This window comes from Ctenocephalides felis, unplaced genomic scaffold (genome assembly GCF_003426905.1).
Source record: "Ctenocephalides felis isolate EL2017-DRISC unplaced genomic scaffold, ASM342690v1 CF-g0.4_SCAFFOLD_03571, whole genome shotgun sequence".
Taxonomy (NCBI): Eukaryota; Metazoa; Arthropoda; class Insecta; order Siphonaptera; family Pulicidae; genus Ctenocephalides; species Ctenocephalides felis.
In genome coordinates this window covers 13,586,136-13,605,783 of record NW_020539725.1, presented here as the reverse complement: position 1 = coordinate 13,605,783, position 19,648 = coordinate 13,586,136, and the positions used below count along the sequence as shown (strand labels likewise).

General features: G+C 27.1%; 2 protein-coding genes across 3 annotated transcripts in view; both read left to right on the top strand.

Annotated features, from left to right (window-relative positions):
- LOC113385652 overlaps positions 1-18,746 on the top strand; it is a 24,057-nt gene extending 5,311 nt beyond the window's left edge. The window contains exons 7-9 of the mRNA XM_026623499.1: positions 17,770-17,890; positions 18,035-18,261; positions 18,497-18,746. Coding sequence (XP_026479284.1) covers positions 17,770-17,890; positions 18,035-18,261; positions 18,497-18,746 — 598 coding nt within the window. The remainder of the gene's footprint in view (positions 1-17,769; positions 17,891-18,034; positions 18,262-18,496) is intronic.
- On the top strand, positions 571-4,528 carry LOC113384650. Of its 2 annotated transcripts, none has more exons than XM_026622398.1 (5): positions 571-795; positions 1,922-2,089; positions 2,150-2,270; positions 2,506-2,686; positions 2,915-3,039. In XM_026622398.1, exons 1-5 carry the CDS (start codon positions 673-675, stop codon positions 2,952-2,954), a joined length of 633 nt encoding a protein of 210 aa, XP_026478183.1. In that variant the 5' UTR covers positions 571-672; the 3' UTR covers positions 2,955-3,039. The 2 variants fall into 2 exon arrangements, with proteins under 2 accessions (XP_026478183.1, XP_026478184.1); XM_026622399.1 differs by lacking the exons at positions 571-795; positions 1,922-2,089; positions 2,150-2,270 and adding exons at positions 3,582-3,702; positions 3,913-4,076; positions 4,266-4,528 and having other exon boundaries at positions 2,548-2,686; positions 2,915-3,142.
- Positions 18,747-19,648: the final 902 nt, after the last annotated feature.

Here is a 19,648-nt window from a genome sequence, read left to right as displayed (position 1 = left end):
TTTTACGCTAATCTTATCTAATAAATAATTCACAAAGAAAATTTGATAGGTAAATAAATAAATATAAATATTTTTATAAATTTTACTTTGCATGAGGCTACTACCATGAGAAATAAAAAAATCCAAAAATCCAAGAAAAGCACAAATTGGTAAACCTTAAAAGTTATAACTATATATAAATTTAAGTATTTTATTAATTTGGTTAAAATATAAGTTGATATTTGATTTATCTCGAAATAAATCTTGAACCTATTAAGCATAATGATTTCGTACTTGTTATAAAGAATATTTTTCATCTTGTTTAATAAAAAGTTCATAAAAAATAAAAACTATAAGCATATTTTCTACTATTAAATGAATTTTTCTTAAAAAATCGCATTACATTTGATAGAATGAATGCAATAAATACAAGTTCACCACCCTATTTCTAATAAATCTATCCAAACAAGATTTCAAATTTCAAATTTCCCACGTTATCGCTGGCATCAGCGCGATATCGATATATTCACTCGCAATCATATGTTTATTCCGAAATATCAATATCGCGTATATACGAATGTTTCTGTTGTACTTGTCTGTCAAATGGTTTGGTAATGTAATATATTATATTGAACAAAGTTATTTATAAATTGTTAAACTTATATAAATCTATGAAACTTTCATTAAAAGATAATGCAACTTTTTTGTAAATGCCTCAACGTCGCTATAGAGGTAGACGATGATGGTATTCAGAATATTGGAAAAGCAGATTTGGGGTTATCTCCAGAAGATATTTCAGAGCCCATTTTTCAAGAGGTATGTAAATAATAAATAACTTCTAAAATTATTGTACATGTACATTTATAAATATCACAAACGAAGGAATTTGGATTATCATTATAGTATATATTTTTATTTTATATATACATAAACATGTTCTATTATTGATATACAAAATATTTGTGTATGTATTGCACAATGATAAACATTTACTAGCTATACCAAGGTGACAAAAACAATGAGCGCATTAATTAGTCAAATAATTATAGATATTTGGTAGATTAATATATTTGAATTGAATAAAAATATTTTTGAATCATTCTTCTTAGCAACAAAGTCTATTAATAACTTTTAAAAGTATTTGGATTTTATGAATTTTCAAATTGTATTTTGATAGCTATAAATGTAGCTGATACAATTTTAATTTTATTTTTTATGAATTTTTTGATACAAAATAAAATGCATTTCTAAAGTCCATATTGGTTTATTTTTGGTTCTAACTCGTGTTTAAATATATATGTATTTAAATATGTATGCCCTTGCAAAACAGTTAACTGTTTTATTTGCATTCGATATTTCCGAAGTAATATTTAGCATATTTGTAAGCCAGGCTTAAAATAAACTATGTCAGCTATGCAAATAAAAAATATACAATCATACTCTGCAACCAATACAATTTTCCAGAGTATATAATGCATAATCATAATATCATTTTGAAAGCAATGTTGTACATATTTTCAAAACTTATTTAAGTTTTTAATCTTAAACAATTGGAGTCTGAAAAAGAAAACAATTTGTTTTCATTGAATGTGGTTGAACAATGAACATTTTTTATATTGTATACATAACAACATGAGCTTGTTAAATGAAACTTATGACAGTAGTTTTATTATCAAATGTGATATATTAAAATGATTAATATATAACACATTTTTTCAAATATTTTAATCATAATATCTTCTATATCTTGTTTGCCAACTAGATATATAGATGTATATATTTGTAAATATGTTATGGTATGCAAATTACAATCTTGTTTATTTTATACATTTCTGCAATGTTGTATTTATTATTAGTTATTTTAAACATGAAAACATACCATAAACACGTCTTATCAATATAAATGATTCATTATTAATTACTATTGATTTTTGCTTTGCAGAAACTTGGAATTATTAAACCATTATCAATAGCAAAACAACAACCGTGCCTGTTACAATCCGAAAATTCTCAGGGATGGATTTTACATAAGTGTTTGAATTGCAATATGCACACTCATGCTATTCAAAAAGATTCAAATAGAACCATTGTCGTCAATTTAGGATTATTGGTATTATATGATTTACATATTAGTTTGTTGTTTCATTTATTAATTAAAAATTTGTTACAGAGCGACACAGCTGAAATAAATTCACTTCGAAAAAGTGAAAAATTCTCACCTATTTTTAAAGTTGTGATTAATCATTCTAATGTTAGTGATGAAATACATGTTCCTACTATTAAATCAACAGGTAAATATAAGAAGACACTTTAATACAAAAGAATACTTTTTTATGAATGAAGTTTTAGTTTGGTTAGAATTTGTAAACAAATTTGTAAATAATTACTTTTTTGTGATCATTTAACATTTTAGTTTGTGTAGTCTAGTATCATCTCCTTTATCATAAATAAGAGAAGACTTGACTATGATTTGATAATTCTTTTGTGACTAAACCTATTAATTTCTATTACCTGATTTAATTATAGTTTCACAATCTTCTGATCCGTTACAAACGGCTTTATCAAATCTACAACAGCAGCTTACAAGAACAATGCAGCAGGAAATGCAGGCAACTGAACAAAGAATTCGGAACTATCAAGAAGAACAATACTTGCAGCTAGAAGAGTTCCGTGAGAAAGCCCACAATGACTATAATGCTTTAGCAGGGTAAATATAATATTTTTTTGAATATTGTGAAAGTATTTCTTTTTGAGAAAATGTTACAATAATAATATAAGTAATATCATTCTTTTAAAATTTGGAATTGAGATCAGATTTAGTAGCTGGAAGCTATTCTTCTTAAGATTCTTCAACACTTAATGAATTTCTGTTAAATATTAAAGGAAAGCTAGAGAAAAATATATCATGATTTAATATCACTCCCTTTATTTTTAGGACAATAATGCTGCCCACAGTCAGTCTACAATGGCCATAGTCAACATGTCTAGTCAACAAATTGGTAAAGATAAACCAAAAATAGAACTTACTGCAGCAATCTCACCACCGTTAGCAACAAATTCTAGTAGCACTAATAGCAGCATTGGAATATCACCAGTTAGATCTTCTGAAATGTTATCATCTGATTTGGATATCCAGAGCAGAACATCAGGAGAAACTAGATCTGTGAGTCTATTTCATGTATTTAAATATTTTTATCATTGTCCATTTTATAGGTTTTTGAGCATAAATTTATTTTCTGCAAGTCAATTAGTATTATATAGTGGACTATTGTTAGAGATTAAAAAAAGAATTTATATTTTTAGGGCATTCAATAAAATGATTTTTTCAATAAATATTATTAAAAAGTTTCAATGTTTTATCATTTTCGAATTCATATAAGCAAACAATCATTTCTCAAGTTTCCATTTTGTGAATGTTATGAATGTAAAATTGACCAAATGCATAAAGAAAACTGCGTTCCTAAAAATCTGCACTTACATAGGGGTGGTTTAACATTAATATATAAATAATTGGTTGAAAAAGAACTAACACTTTTTTTACTTTGCTAAAACAAATTTCAACAACATAATTTTTCTTCTATTGACATTTTTTCTATTCATAGCCACATTCTTCAAGCAGGCCATTTAAATCCACCAAGTCTAATGTAGATTGTGAAGGATTATTCGACTTAGAAGGAATGGATGATGAGCATGATCAAGAAGATGCTGCAGGAAATGATTCAGGTATTTGGACTGGATATTAATTAAATTTATGTAATCATCATATTTCCTTCAGCTTTATGTATTTTTTATTTCTGTGTAATATATTATGTTTGTTGTTAAACCTATAGGTCTATTGGAATAAATATATTATGGAGATCAGATTGTTACTGCATGCTGCTGAAAGGTTCTAAATTTATAAATCTATTAAATGATCTATGATATTGATTTCAGATTCTTCTAATGAATCTGATGGTGGATTACATATGAATAGTGCTAGACAGGCATCAAAATCAGATCCAAATGAAGGTGTCATTGCTAGAAGTCTTCCCATAAGTGTACCTACTTATATATCTATGCATAAAGGTGGTCTAATGGACAGTGATAGTGATTCCATGGTAACAATTACTTTAATTATTATTTTCTTAAATATGAATTTTACAAAAAAAAAGAGAAAATGGCTAGCTATCTTTTTTATTTATAATTGCCAGAATGTGTGTGAATTAACATTAACTTTTATTTTTCCTTTTTTACCCAATGGTAACATAGCATTAGTTTAAAAAGTGTATACCAATTTTTTTTTCCAGACAACTGATAGTGGAATGGATATTGCAGCTAGTATTAAAGCAATTGCAAAAAGTGTTCATGGTGATGCAGTTTTTGGCGAACTACCAAGACCACGTTTCCGAACACAAATTTAGGCTTAAATATAAACATATTTTATATCTGATCACAAAATATATTTTTAATTAACTTTTGCTGAGAAATATAGCTACTATATATTTGCTTCAGATCCTCACAAGTTTTCAATACATAATATATTTAAGAAAACTTTGATATGAATCAGTGATTTAAATACCTATTAAATGTGTGCGTGTTTTGAAATAAAAACATTTTATTATATTAATGATTTTGCATAAAATTCTTTTATTCATAACTTAAAAAGTATAAAACAATAAATCTCACTAACTACTTAAATTAATTATTTACATTTTGAACAGATTCTATTGTTTGACCGTAATCTAAAACTTCCACAATGTGTTCTTTTTTATCTGTGTGCAATTTATGATCTTTATTAATTGGATATTTTCGAAGGTAAAAGCATTTTGTGCACCTGTGATACATCATTTTGTCTTTTTTGCTTACAGAAACTTTACAAGTTTGTCCTATTATTAAAGGTAATCGGCATCGGCGGCAAAGAGTTCTCTTTACATGAGGATCTCTGAAATGTAATGTAAATTGAAAAATGAAAATTGGTATCAGTAGTACAAATTGCAAAAGTGGATTAATTAATACATCAAGTTTGATAGTTACTTCAGTAAAGCATACAAATAGTAAAGTAATGAGTATTACTTTATTATTTTTACTGACTTTACTTGAATTATATTGAATGATTTAGAATATTAATTGTAAATTTTTGTAAAAACAATCTGCAATTATTCGTTAATTATCATTGTATGCAAAATAGATTTTTAGGGTTAAGTTCTATAAGTGTGCAATACGGTTGAAATTGATATTAATTTCTAATGAAACATTACTTACATTCTAAGAACACCTCTTTTAGCAATGTTCATCATTAAATTTCCATAATAAGCTGATGCAACTGGACTAAAATTCAAAGCTCTTTGACTAATCTATAAGGGATATTATTTAGTTATTTAGTGATTTTGTGAATATTGCAATTAATGTCATAGGGAATTAAATCATATACCTGGTGCAAGTAATTCATACGTTCGAAACTCTCCTTTCCAGCACAAGATTTTATTTTATTTGAAGCTTGTTTACTCATTTTTCCTATGATACTGGTTTTTGAAATCTAATTTTCGAATTGTCAAAATTGAATTCTTTGAAAGAGTGTCTGATCACAGTAATTTTTGACACTTTATTGAAAATGCGCTGTGAAGTTTGCTACACTAACATCAGGAGTGTTTCACTTTTGCGTTCGTTTAATTTCGCATATGTTCGTTAAGTGCAATAATAAAATAAACCTGAACACGTGAAAATATGATAAAGACTGATGTTGTTGAAGCATTCGTTTGCACTCATTTTCTTAAACTAATTAATATTGATTAAAGATTTTACTACAACATATAAAATGATCTGATGCTGAAGTTTATAATTAGAAGAGATTACCTAACTAATTAGAAGTGATTAGTATATATACCCACTATTAAATTAATTTGTAATTAAATTTCAATCAAATATATTTTGAGCGGGACAACCAAGTTCATTATGCTAAAATATGGCAACTTATTTTTTTTTTCATTACCATGGTTACGAACACATAAAAGGAATGGAACACATGTCAGATGGAACAAGCTATTCTGTTTTGTTTACATTTATTTGACGTTTCAAAATTCAACGGTATGACAAGAAACCACAAACTTAAATAATTTTATTACTACAAACGAATTTGGTTACTTCCAAAAATTAACTGCTTTCCTTCACAATCAAATATGGAATAATTTTATAAACAAGAAAAATATAAAAAAATAAGAAATGGATCATCACGCAACGTTAAATGAAATTGATAGTCTTTCAATGGGTGAACTGCAAAGGCAATTGGTGACTTGGGTGGAAGAAAAAGGATTATTAAATGAACTGAGAGCTTATCTGAGGAAAAAAATGATATTTTTACTGAAAGATACGATATTAGGTAAAGAACAATAACAATCATTTAAATATGCTTTCACAAATATTGTTTCTTTCCTGACAGAACCATATTAAAAATAAAATTTGCAAATCTGACATATTTTTTTGTTCTTTTTATTATTATTATTGTGTTTTATATTTTATTTTTTTTATTTAACTCTTAAAATATTCTTATTCGTGATTACAAAACTTTTATTATTTTCTCCCACCATGCCTAATCTTTACGATCCAAGATCGATTTTAGTTTAATTCTGAATAGTTCAAATACTTACATATGACTATAATAATATAGGATGTTATATAGTTAATTTATACTTTAGTTTATATGGCAATTATCTTTGATACTGACTAAATTAATATATGACCATCTTTGAAACACAAACACATATTGCAATTCAAATTAATCGTTTCATGCTTCTGCTACTATATCTAATTGCAGTATTTTAAAAAAGCTTAAAAAAATTTTGAATTTGATCAATCTCAGTTAGATAGTTTCCATAAATAGTCTAGTCATTTTTTAAAAAAGCAATAATTAGCTTTTGATCGTGACAATAATACAATTATTTTATGTTTCCAGATCAGAAGACCTCAATAGTTGATCAAATATGTGTAACGCCTAAACTCCAAGCATTAGCATTGCTAGTTGCTGAATATCTGTTATCGCAAAAATTGTTTTATTCTTTGTCAGTCTTTAGTACCGAAGTTCCAACTATTACACATGTAAATAAATTTGCCAACAAATTCAGAATGCAAATGACATTAATGAGAACTCTCCAAAGCTCGATTCAAATGAAATAACACGTATATTGGAAGCAGTTGGTAAATAATTACTACAATATTTGAAAATCTATTTATATAATATCGGTAGTATTCATTTTTTAGTCTGCAGCTGAATAATTTAAGCTTTTATATAATGTTATTTGTCAGATAACTCTATTTAAATAGTCTTAATTATGAAGATCATTTAATGCTTATAAGTAATAACAAATGAAGAATGTACATACTGTTTATCACTTAACCCGTCTTAGTTAAATTTCATTTCCAAATTTCAGGTATTTCTGGACATAGTGAACTTGTTAATAATATAATGCTATCATATACAAATGCTACTGACAGAAAAGAATCACTCATAGGAAGCATTTTGGAAAATATTTCTACGGCAGTTGATAAATTATCTGAAAAAAAATGTTGAAAAATTGACTCAAGGCACAAATACTGATGAATTTTTAGAAGGAAAAAGAACTATTAACTCTATAGCAGACCTAAACTTGTTATTCGAGGATTATCATTTGAAACAGGTGCAGTTTTAAGTTTATGCTTTGCTTTCAAAGATCTGTTCATATTCAGATTTATTTAAAGGCCTTTTATATAACTGAAATTGTGCTGAAGCTCTTATATTTATTTTAACTTAATTAACTATTTAAAATTATCTTTTAGCATCAATCTGCCGTCTTTATGTTTATTGATAAAGAACATGCTAGAATAAAATCTGAGGAAAAAGCAAAGTATAAAAGTAAATTATACAAACAACAAAAAAACACTATTTCAAGAAGTGAAAACCAGAGAAGAATATGTAGGTTCAAGTATAACTTTATCTTAAATACTAAAATTCACATAACTAATATCATATTTATAGGTGCTTAGAAAATTAAATGAAGCTGAAGTTCGGTTAGTAACACAAAAACAGCAAATCGAAGCTAATTTAAAACGCAAACAAAATCATTTACAGGAATTAGCTGATGAATTAGGACATATTCACAACCAACTTTCAAGACGTGAGGAGATTCTTAGTGTAAGAGAATTTTTATAGTGTCATTTGTATAATATAATTATTCGATGATTCATTGTATTTTGTATTACCAGTCTTTAAAACAAGAAGCTATATCAGCACTAAAGGAAAAGCCAAGCATGAATATTTGTGATCAATGTAAAAGTTGTGACCATTTGAAAAAGCAAGAAGTAACAAAATCAACTGGTCAAAATATAAGGTAATAATTTTATTATTATACACATTATGCAATAATAATTTTAGGAACTCATATTTGAATTAATATATTACAACTTTTAATAATAAAATATATAATCTGCGACCTACATTTAAAGAACTTCATAGTTATAAAATACAATATGCATTTATGAAAAGCTTTAATTTATCAATAAATAAATGTGAGTAAACCCAATAAAATAAAAATTCATATTAGTTTCGATATCAGATTTGTCCCATCATCCAGTAAACCAGGAGAAAAAATTAAGAGTAAAAACAAACTAATGCAATTAATTATTTAAAAAAAAACTTGTAGGAACAGCAAATAAGTACATTGAAACAACCATTGTAAATCTATTAAACTACTTAAAATTTGTAGAAAATTCTAAAAATTTTAAATGATTTTAAGTATTATTATAGTTTTACAACGGTTGTTTCAATGAACTTATTTGTTGTTCCTACAATTAGGATTACAGTTTTTTTAAGTAGTTAATCATACTAGTTTGTTTTCATTCTTAGTCTTTTCACCTAGTTTCCTAAATAAGGAGATACATCTGGTCTCGAAACATATAAACTGAAATAAATTTTCAATTTATTTTGATGAATTAACTGTTTTTACCTTATATCAATGAATCAATATATATCAATTTATATATATATATATATATATATATATATATATATATATATATATACAGTAAAATCCGATTAGTATGACGCTTAATATTGACAACCGCTTAATATGACGTAGTCGCACTAGGAATTTGGTTTCCATATAAAATTTCTTAAAAAAAACAGCTGTCTAGTCGGATATATTGACATCGCTTACATTGACATGTCGTTTATAATGACCCATTTTTGCAAAAAAATATGTCCAATTATAATGACCAACATGATTTTACATGATGTGGCCAAGTCTACGAAAGCAATTGCTATGTCTTTTGTGCACAATAGCACCAGGGACTGTTTTTACAATAAAATTATGTAAAGAAATCAATCAAAAATTACTGATTACTTACATTAAAAAAACACATTTGTATGTTTATGGGTAGGGTAGACTAATTATTAATGGCCCACCACGGATATCTTATAAACAAATAAAATTAGATTCTTTTAACAATTATATTTGATAGTAAAGGGCGAAATTGTATAAATTCATAACCAGCCATCACCTTTATTCTTATGACTTTGCTATCAGAAGATAAGCAGCACATGACTGCGATAAAAAGGACCAGCTGAACCTTTACTTTGGCAAAGGTGTAAGCAATAAAATGGTAAAGTTAAAAAAAAGTAATTTTACAAGATTTTAATTGAATAAATTGTTATTCCGGCTCTTCTGATGAATATTTGTGACCAATAGCAGATCAATGTAATATACTGTGTTGTCTTTGTAACAAATGTACCTACAGAATTAATATTTTGCATTGGTTCAATAATGTAGCGTAAAATGCTTTTAAAATTTAAAGAAGAAATTGCATCTGTTCGCCTCCTGGTTGTTCCACTTTATCCCGTATGTGAGGTAAAATGGGTCAGATATCAAATGTTTAAAAAATAGTAAAAAATATAATATTTATATAATTAGGAATTCTGTACATATGTATGTAAGTTTTTCTGAACATAGTTCGATAGAGGCTTCTTTGATGTATGTTATATGTTGTTCATTGGGTTTAGACAGTATAATTACCGTAAGTCAAATTGGACCGTTGTGCCCCGCCCTACCCTATGTCAATTTTATTTTATATTAAATTTTAATGTGTCATTTTTATTTTTAATTAAAACGTTTGTATAGGCTTTTCTTTTAAATTACTGAAACATGTAACATATTTTCATATTAAAAAGTTTTTCTTCAGTACGCTTTTAATGACGACCGGTTAGTATGACGAGATTTCGGCGTCCCTTCGATGTCATACTAAGCGGATTCTACTGTATATATATATATATATATATATATATATTATATATATATATTAGGTTGTCAAATACTCCCTTCCGCTTTTTTGCTCTTGGTTTATAATACAAAAAGGCGGAAGGGAGATATTTGACAACCTTATATATTGATTGATTGATATATTGATAATTTGTCATTATCTATCAAATTTGTTTCAAAATAAAAAAAACTGCCTATCATGAGATCATTAATAGAAAGAATTATTAAAACTGAAAAACACATCAAATTGTTACACTAAGTAAATCAGGATAAATAATTCACGAGCAATAATTCTGAGCCTGACTGAAAATCGTAGACCTTGTAATATATTTTATGGTTTATTTTGAAAATTCTTTGGTCCAATTAATATTATAGCAATTATTTATATTCATATTATTTTATATCATTTGCACTTTTATTGAATTAGTTTCAAAAGAAAAATTACTTTTCAAATATTTTCAACTTTTTAGAAACTAATAAATGAGTAGAAATAGGATGATAAAAGATTTTCAGCAAGGCTCGCAAATATATAATTTTGGATTCACACACATTCTATTCACACCATTTTCTGAATTAATTTAATTTTTTAGTTTTTATTATATATTTTATTATGAAAATATTTCTTTTCTGTTATTATCTATTATACATGCTTAACATAAAACCTAAAGTTGAAACATCTCTTAGTTCTGAAATTTAAAATAAATAATTTTATATATATATATATATATATATATATATATATATATAACTATATAATTTATGGATCACTTAAAAAAATCAGTAATTCTTGTTTGTTTGGATTCTGCTAAACTATGCAACATATCTTGTTTCAGACATTCAAGATTTTGTAGTTTCATTCTATCAATATCTTTTTGTAATTCTGTCCATTTATAAACAATTTCTAAAGCGTTCAAAGCGTCTTTGTAGTAGGTATTTCAACTTCATTTATGATATTGCTTTCTTCATTTCTTTCTACTTCAGCTTCTGCAGGATAAAATTCTGTTTCATTGTCATCATAAATTTCAGTATGTCCTTCTTCTTTTATATATCTCGTTATGTCCTTCTTCTTTGATATAAATTGACAACAAGTCATGAAAATTTGATTCATTTTAGAATCTTCTTTATTTATTTCGTCTTCATGAGTTGAGTTTTGTGAAATACCATGTCTTCTTCGAAAACGCCAAAGCCAACCATGTGAAGCTTTAAATTTACCTTCTAAATTCAAAGTATTATGAATTTGTTCTGCCTGCGACATCAACATAGGTCCAGTTACATGTTCGCCATTCTTTTCTTTTCAATGAACCATTTATATAAATATTTATCTAAAATTACATGATTTCCTAGTCGAACCTTTTTACGTTTAAGTGTTGAATTGTCATCTAATTCATTGACAAAGGAAGTCAGTTTAATTTCATCATTCATCCAACCTCTTATGGTGCCTTCAGGAATTCCATATTCTCTACTTATTGACGCTTTGGTGGCTCCACTTTTACTTTATTGATGAATTCAAGTTTTTCTTTCATACTGTACGCTTTTCTTTTATGCATGATGAAATTATGCAACGATTTGATACAAATTTAAAAATAAGTTTAATATTAAATATTGATCTAATATTTACCGCTAGAAACACGAACACCCTTAGTGATACATTTAATATTAAAAAAATGTGTCACTTATTCCTATTCATTAGGAGTAATATTTTGAATAATCAAAATGATAATATATTGTATCCTTATTATTATGAAGTCGATTCGTAAAAGTAACTACAGCAAACACAACAATTTTTTTTTGACAGTTAGGTTGGTTATGACATTTCGATATGACAATATGCAGGGCTTTGCAAACATTTTGAGCAGTGTATTTATGCTTATTTATCTATGCAGTGTATCTTATCATAGACTATGGTAGAGGTTCAAAACATTTATACTCTTCTTTTATCTATGCATTTATATATGTATTATATATGTGTATTTATATAATATATATATATATATATATATATATATATATATATATATTTATATATATATATATATATATATATATATGTGTGTGTGTGTGTGTGTGTGTTAGTTAATTTTAACTAATTATTAATTATTATTAATTAATTTTAACTTTTTATAAAGAAGTATTTTATTTATTCATATTGAAGTATTTTGCAGCCCAATTGTAGAATTAAAAAAAAGATTAAAATAGATTTTTTTTTATTCTATTAAACGTTTCGACAATTAATGTGTCATCATTTAGTAATCTAAAAAACATATTACATAAATAACAATAGTTGATATTAAATATAAAAATATAAAATAATTAGAAAATTATATACATACGAAACCAGAAAAAACACAAAAATAATAATATCTTAATAAATAATTTATTAAACACTAAACTTGTGCAAAAAACACCATAACTAATAATAATTAATAAAAAAGAGAATTTAAATGAGCATATATTGCCCTCCTATATTTCATGTCGTTCGCTCGCTGTGCACAGTAATGCTACCCATCCACTAGGCAACCAGGCTACCGAGCAATTTATGACCAAATGACCAATAAATGTCCAGTTGTAAAAATTTTCGGTGTCTCGGGCGATCGAACAAAATTTCATTCATATTTCTTGAACATTAGAGAAAAAAGTATGTATATTTCGAACGTGAAATGAGATAAAATCGACTTTTGTTGCAAATTTTAAATCGTTTTCATTTAATTTAAACATTTATTTTTTATATAAAAATCATATTAAAGTTAATCATATAAAAATAAGGTTGTACATTTGCAACAGATGAATTTGGAATGAATTTTGTCTCAAATATATAGCTCAAAATATTGTTCAAATGTAGACTAATAGCAGTTATAACAAATTATTCACGATTAACATTATATTAGAACCTAATTTTAACCTGAAACATGGCCTTTAATCTTGGAATATATGTCTACATTTGCAATCATGGCCGGTAATCTCCGAACAAATGAAGATTACCGTGTTTTGAAATGTATTGGTACATATTTGAATAGTTCGAAGGATGGCGCTACGATTTCCAATTTCATTGATCTAGCAGCTGGCTTGATCGACATTGATTTGATCGGCCATCTTCTATAAGTTGTCAAGTTGTCATCTCGTATTGTAGTTGAGATTTTCTGTGATTGTTTATATATAATTATGTTTTGGTGAATACTTTTTTCATTTATTATTAAGTTAAAGTGTTATGTGCCAAATAGTTATAACCCCAAATATAATAAAAAAATGCATGTCTTTCCGGCATCTAATTATCAGGTATGTATATAATGATGTATTATGCATATAATGAATAAGTATCATCACAATACTATTAAAATGTTATATATATATATATATATATATATTTGTGTAAATATATATTATATATATATTTGTGTGTAAAAAGATGCTTTCAATTTGGATGCAGAGGGCGAATAATCTTTTAATGGATGACCTAATTCTTCGGTTTGTGGCACAAATCAACGATAATTTGAAATCGAAACCAAATAGAAGTGTCTCCTTTTCGGCAATAACAAAATAGTTTTCAAGTCACTGGAGAATGCTCTGATACAGAACCAGAAGAAAAATCTGCAACTCCAAGGACAAAGCCAAGTAATTATAACTCTAAATACTTCAATAACATTTTACAAAAAATATTAATAAATGAATCTTATGTTCTTAGGAGATGGAAGCCTAAACACCTGGAAAAAGATTTTTGCAGCACCTCTAAGATTGTGAAGTGCAGGTTAAAAGTCACCTATTTTGACACCAGTTTTCCGAAAAGGTATTTTTTCATACTAATTGCAGCAAAAATATTTAATATGATAATTACAATATCTTCAATTAATATGATATAACAATATATTCAATAGAAGTCCTTGATGGTAGCTACAAATTGCCGCAGAATGCAATGATAAGGCGTAGGAGTGCCTTAACACCCAGAAGATGTATGATACATCAAATTTTGTTTCGGGATTAAAATGCAATGCAATAATTTAAAGGATAAATTCCAACAGAGTATACAATGTTCTGAGAAGTTTTCAAATATTCCGGAAACTTAAAATGTAAGGGCAAGAATTTTGATAATGTCTCAATTAAGAGAGCATACTCAAAGACCAGACAGTTTATAAAGCGCAAGGGTTTAGTTATAGTTTTAACTAAACCTCCTTGCAATAAAAACTGGATTAAACGATAGATAGATTTGAGCTACAATTGATATAAATTAAAAGTAGTTCAGGGTTTTGGTTACTTATGTTTAAAAACACTTATACAGAAACTATTCAAAGATTTCGTCAAATATAACTTTATTAATGATTGATTAGATAGCAAAATAACTATTAAATGGAGAGATAATAAAGAAGAATGTCTCGTAAATGAATTTTACTCCTAGGAATTTAGTTTTATCTCAATTTGGATATCAATATATATATGTTTTGTTTTTAGGATTATTTCGTTTGGAAAGTATTCATTCTTTTTTAAAAATGTGCTGTTCTTTTTATCCTTTTAAATTATTGCATTACTTGTCATTCCTTATAAATTTGTCAGTACATCATCAATACTCCTGCGCTTTTTACTTCTTAGTTTTTAAGTTTTTAATATATTATTATTAGTCATTAAGTAATTAATATGAATAAGTTATTTCTAGAATATTAATAGAATAAGTACTTCAAAAATATGTCTGTAATATACTTTAATTAATAGTAGTCAGTTATTTCTGTTTAGTTTATAATTCTTCAAAAATATGTCTGTGATATATTTGAAAATATATTTTGTATTTCGTATTTTTTGTTCTTATTTCAAACAATAATTTTTTTCAGATTTTTGGGCTGTATTGATTTTATGTACAAATGTAGAAGTAATACCAGGGGTTAATTTCCATACTGTATGTACATGTGCTGCCATGTAGTGATCTATTCGTAAATTAAAATGAGGGTAACGTCAAATGGCCCGAGATAGCGATCTATTTATGCTTATTTATCTATGTTTACAATAATGCAGATACGAGAAAGGGTCGTGCAATGTGGATTTTATAAGTGAAATTAAATTCCAAACCAATGACACATATTTTTTGAGGTGCAATTAAAAACGGACAACTTTTAAAACAAATTCAATATTATATTTATTTTTGAAGGAAAAAACACGAATTAAAAATCAATTTTTTATTCATATGAATAAAATGTTGAAAACTTTATGTATGTTGTATTTTCTCAGTATAATCAATTTTTTGTACTATATAAAAAGTTTTTTATTAGATAATAATACATCCCATCGCCGTTCTTAATATATTCATTTCTAAGATTTTATTTATAATATATAAAGAAATATTCTTATTGTTATATATTTATTTGAAATAAAAAATTATCAATGCAAAAATTTTCAATTTATCATTGAAATCAGCGCAAGAAATGGATTTTGCGATCTAAGGTGTTAACGGTTAATTTATAGAATTTCGGGTTTTGGAAAAATCAGATTAAATTCATTTGTGGACTTTCGGGATTAATACATTAAACTCAATGTTACCTTTTTCGAAAAGGAATTATTGACAGACATTTAATAATATAATTTAAATAATATTGTGAATATAAAAGTACCTACCTTTATTTAGAGAATAATAACGGTCCGTGCCATCATTCAGTAATTTTTTTTAAATATTTATACTGTATAACACCAGGAAAAATAATCACAAAAATTGGAACTAACATTATTGAAAAATAAAACATAATAAATTAAGTAAAAAAAATTCTTTTGAAGTTAAAAAACTTAATTTATTATGTTTTATTTTTCAATAATGTTTGTTTCAATTTTTGTGATTGTTTTTCCTGGTGTTATACTGTATAAGTATTTAAAAAAAATTACTGAATGGTGACACACCGTGTCGAAACGTACAAATAAATAGTTCACTATTTATTGTACTTAGAATAATATTATTCATGCTTATTTGTATGGTTACTTGTAATATCTGAATATATATTTTGCAATAGAGCACTTTTCAAGTAATTTTAGATTAGTTTATTATTATTATTATTTTTATTCTTGAACTATTTCAAATGTTTTACTTAGATAAAGTATTATTCTTGGCTGTATAATCAACCGAATAAAAGCAAGGATGTTATCTGAAACGCATGGATTTATAATAATTTTCAAATATAAATAATAAATAAATATTAAATATTATGCACAAATAAATATAGAATTTCACCTACTTATTTTTACCTACGTGATTTTGAAAATATATTTTTGTATTTTACGAAAAAAGGTATCGTTTCGAGTCATTTTATGACTATGGTCTCATAAAATTGGCAAAATATTCAGGTAAAATCTGGTTGCTCCGCTCTCCGCCAGAACTGCGGACATCATTTTAGTCGCCTGAACTATTAATTTTTATCATTTTACTACGGATCTTCATAAAAATCTTCAAGTCGGGTGCTAATGATTCTTTTGTACTGTTAATTTTTTTTATAATGCTTGTTGAAACATATAATAGACGATGTCTCGCGAATTCGAAAATATTGCCCATGACATCATGTTTCATCTCTATTTTGTATCTGCCTCTTGCTCATTCCATAATAAATCTTCCGATTGCTTCGATAATAAACTTCCTAATGGATGGGTACCTTAACACAACTGAATTCAAGGTTACGCGGCACGTGCGTTAGAGTGAGTGGATGCGGCGTGAAAAGAGGAATGAGAAACAGAAAAGGGATGTAACGAACGAAAGATTTTAACACTGTAAAGAATTACTTTTCATGAAATTTATAACTTTGTAACTGCCATGTAAAAGATGAGAGGAATTACGTTTGTTGACACAAGAAGTATTAAGGTATATAAGTAACGACTTAACTATCTTTCTAAGGTCACAATTTTTTTCAATATATAATTGAGAGGTAGGATTGGACATTTTGAAAGTATGGTTCAAGTCGACAAACCCTCTGAGAGGTCCACCATACTAATTGTTTGGATTTAAAACTATTTTTTTTGGATATTAATTTATACACACGCACACAAAACTTTGTCAAAAAATATTCATTCCGGTCTCTTATTTTTATTGGTGGATCTTTTGGTATGTTTTAACAAATATTTCTTGCATACTGGGAGTAGAAAAGTTATAAGCCTATCGCCTTTGATAGGTTTTAATTTTTTTTTGGTTCTGTAATGCTTGCGAAATATAAGTCATTTTGTTCGAAGTTGAGCAAAAAAGAATAAATAATCAAAATTCCTCCAAACACTTGCTTATTGCAATGAAATTGATCGAAATCAAACTAGACCGGCATAAGTTAATTGAAATAGTTACGAATATCAATAACTAGGTACGATTTGACTGACACGTTTGAACTGATTACTGCGACAAGACTGTGACAATGACGCTCAACATCTGACAGGATTGTGGTTATGGTTTCATTCTTCAAACGTTAATAAAACTAACGAATTATTAAATAAGTCCACTGTGTCATTTTGTTCCTACACACACACACACATATATATATATATATATATATATATATATATATACCATAATTTTTTCGCATTTTAGCCAGGAGCAAAAAATCCTCCAAGCGTCTGATTCTGAACGGTTGTGCGAAAGAAAACTTTTCAGTGACATAATTCTTGGACTTCAAAAGGAAAACACGGCGTTAAAAGATGAAACTTTGAAGGTATTCTTTACGATATTTTATAAATAAAGTTTTAATTTTTATCTACTTTGAATAGATTTGCTCTTTGAGTGATTAGCTTGTTTTCAGTTACATATTAAATGTTATAATTTTTTACTAGAGTTGTATGAAATATTTCTGTTTCAGCATCGCACATCAATAATGAAATTAAAATGTAAATTAGCAAAGACAAAATCAGTTCATGAAAATAAGCGGCCATTTTATACAAGTCAATTATGTTTACCCGTGACTCAACTTATTCGACCGAGCAGTTTGTCACCAATTATAAGTTCCGACAAGGAACATATACCCAGCTCCAATTCATCAAGTAAATCTGATATTACTTCTGTGAAAAATGCAAGTTCTTCAATGAGGTAACTGATTATTTTATTTTAAATATTTTTATTATATCATTGCAGTCATCTGCAAGAAAGCGTTCGGTAATTCTGTTTGCTTTGGATCTAAACTGTGCCTTATTACGACTTTAGCGTCTTACCTCGCATTACAAAAATTTGCTTATTTCATTTTATCGTGTGTGTTTTTTTGCGAGTATTAATGTTTTGTTGAAGTATGCTTCACCAGTGTTCTTCATGTTTATTTTGTTTAAAGAATTCAGATCGTTGGTGCAGAAAATACGGAAAACATTAAAAGAAAGCGCTCAAGTCTTAAAAATGATGATAGTGAGTTATCAACGAAAACTAAGGAAGTACACATCCATGCATCATCCCCAGTCGCAGATTTAACTAGAGATATTAATAAATACGAATTAAAGGAAAATAATGAATCAAAATTTACAATAGACATTGCAAAAAAATCAGAAACGCTTGATTTTTCCAAGAAACATAAAAAACAAAAATGACTTATATTCAGAAATTATTTCAGAAACCAAAAAAGTTAGCGTTTCAGACGGGAGTGATGAAAAATCTAACAACCAAGTCCAAAATAATTTAAGGCGCTTTGAGCAGAAGAAATTAAATGTAAAAAACAGTTTTCATAAGATTGAATATAATGAACAAACAAAGTCTGAAATTCAGCAAACAGTATCAGTTCAAATACAGGAGTCATCAGAAACATTTGGCGATCACGTCAGTGAAGTAAAACATGAACAACAATCCATAAAGTATAATAGCGTCCATAACGAAATGAATAAAAATCCACTATTAGATAAGGTAAAGCCGGGAAAAATAATGCAAATACCAAATGTGCTTATAGATGTTGATACATCAGATATGTATGAAGGAACTTTTAAAGATATTGCTAAAAAGATGAAACCTCTGGAAGATTGCGTCTTATATAGTAAACGCGTTCCTAATATTTACTACGCTGAACCAACGTCTTTTGAATCTGCTCCTCAAGGAGATATTCCAAAGTTTTGTACAAATTGTAAAATATCTGTCGAAAAAGAAAAATTCTGCAGCAATCATGTTCATGAGTGCTCTTATTTTAGTCGTAATAATATTTCCAGTCCAAGACCTTGCAGAAATGTTAGAGATGAAAGATCTGATGTTTCAGTAATTTCTAGTGTTAATTCTTCAAATTCACAACGTAGTAAAAGGAACAGGCGAAATTCAGGGAAGATCAACAACATCAACATTGAAGACATGGATGAGAATGAGTTATTTAAAAAAGTGTGTAAAAGTTTAGGTGTGCCTTTAACGCCCATTAGTTCAGATGCTGAACGTGGATTTACGAATAGATTTTTTGGCAGTAAAGAAAAGGCAAAGCAAGTTAATACATTTTCTTTGGGCAGTTCACCCAAAC

What these genes read in the sequence shown, in the direction of transcription:
- LOC113384650 (XM_026622398.1), top strand. Translation starts at nt 673, where the DNA reads ATGCAACTTTTTTGTAAATGCCTCAACGTCGCTATAGAGGTAGACGAT. An exon ending in TCGTCAATTTAGGATTATTG is followed by an intron (nt 2,090 to 2,149) that starts GTATTATATGAT and finishes AATTTGTTACAG; the next exon opens with AGCGACACAGCTGAAATAAA. An exon ending in TCCTACTATTAAATCAACAG is followed by an intron (nt 2,271 to 2,505) that starts GTAAATATAAGA and finishes ATTTAATTATAG; the next exon opens with TTTCACAATCTTCTGATCCG.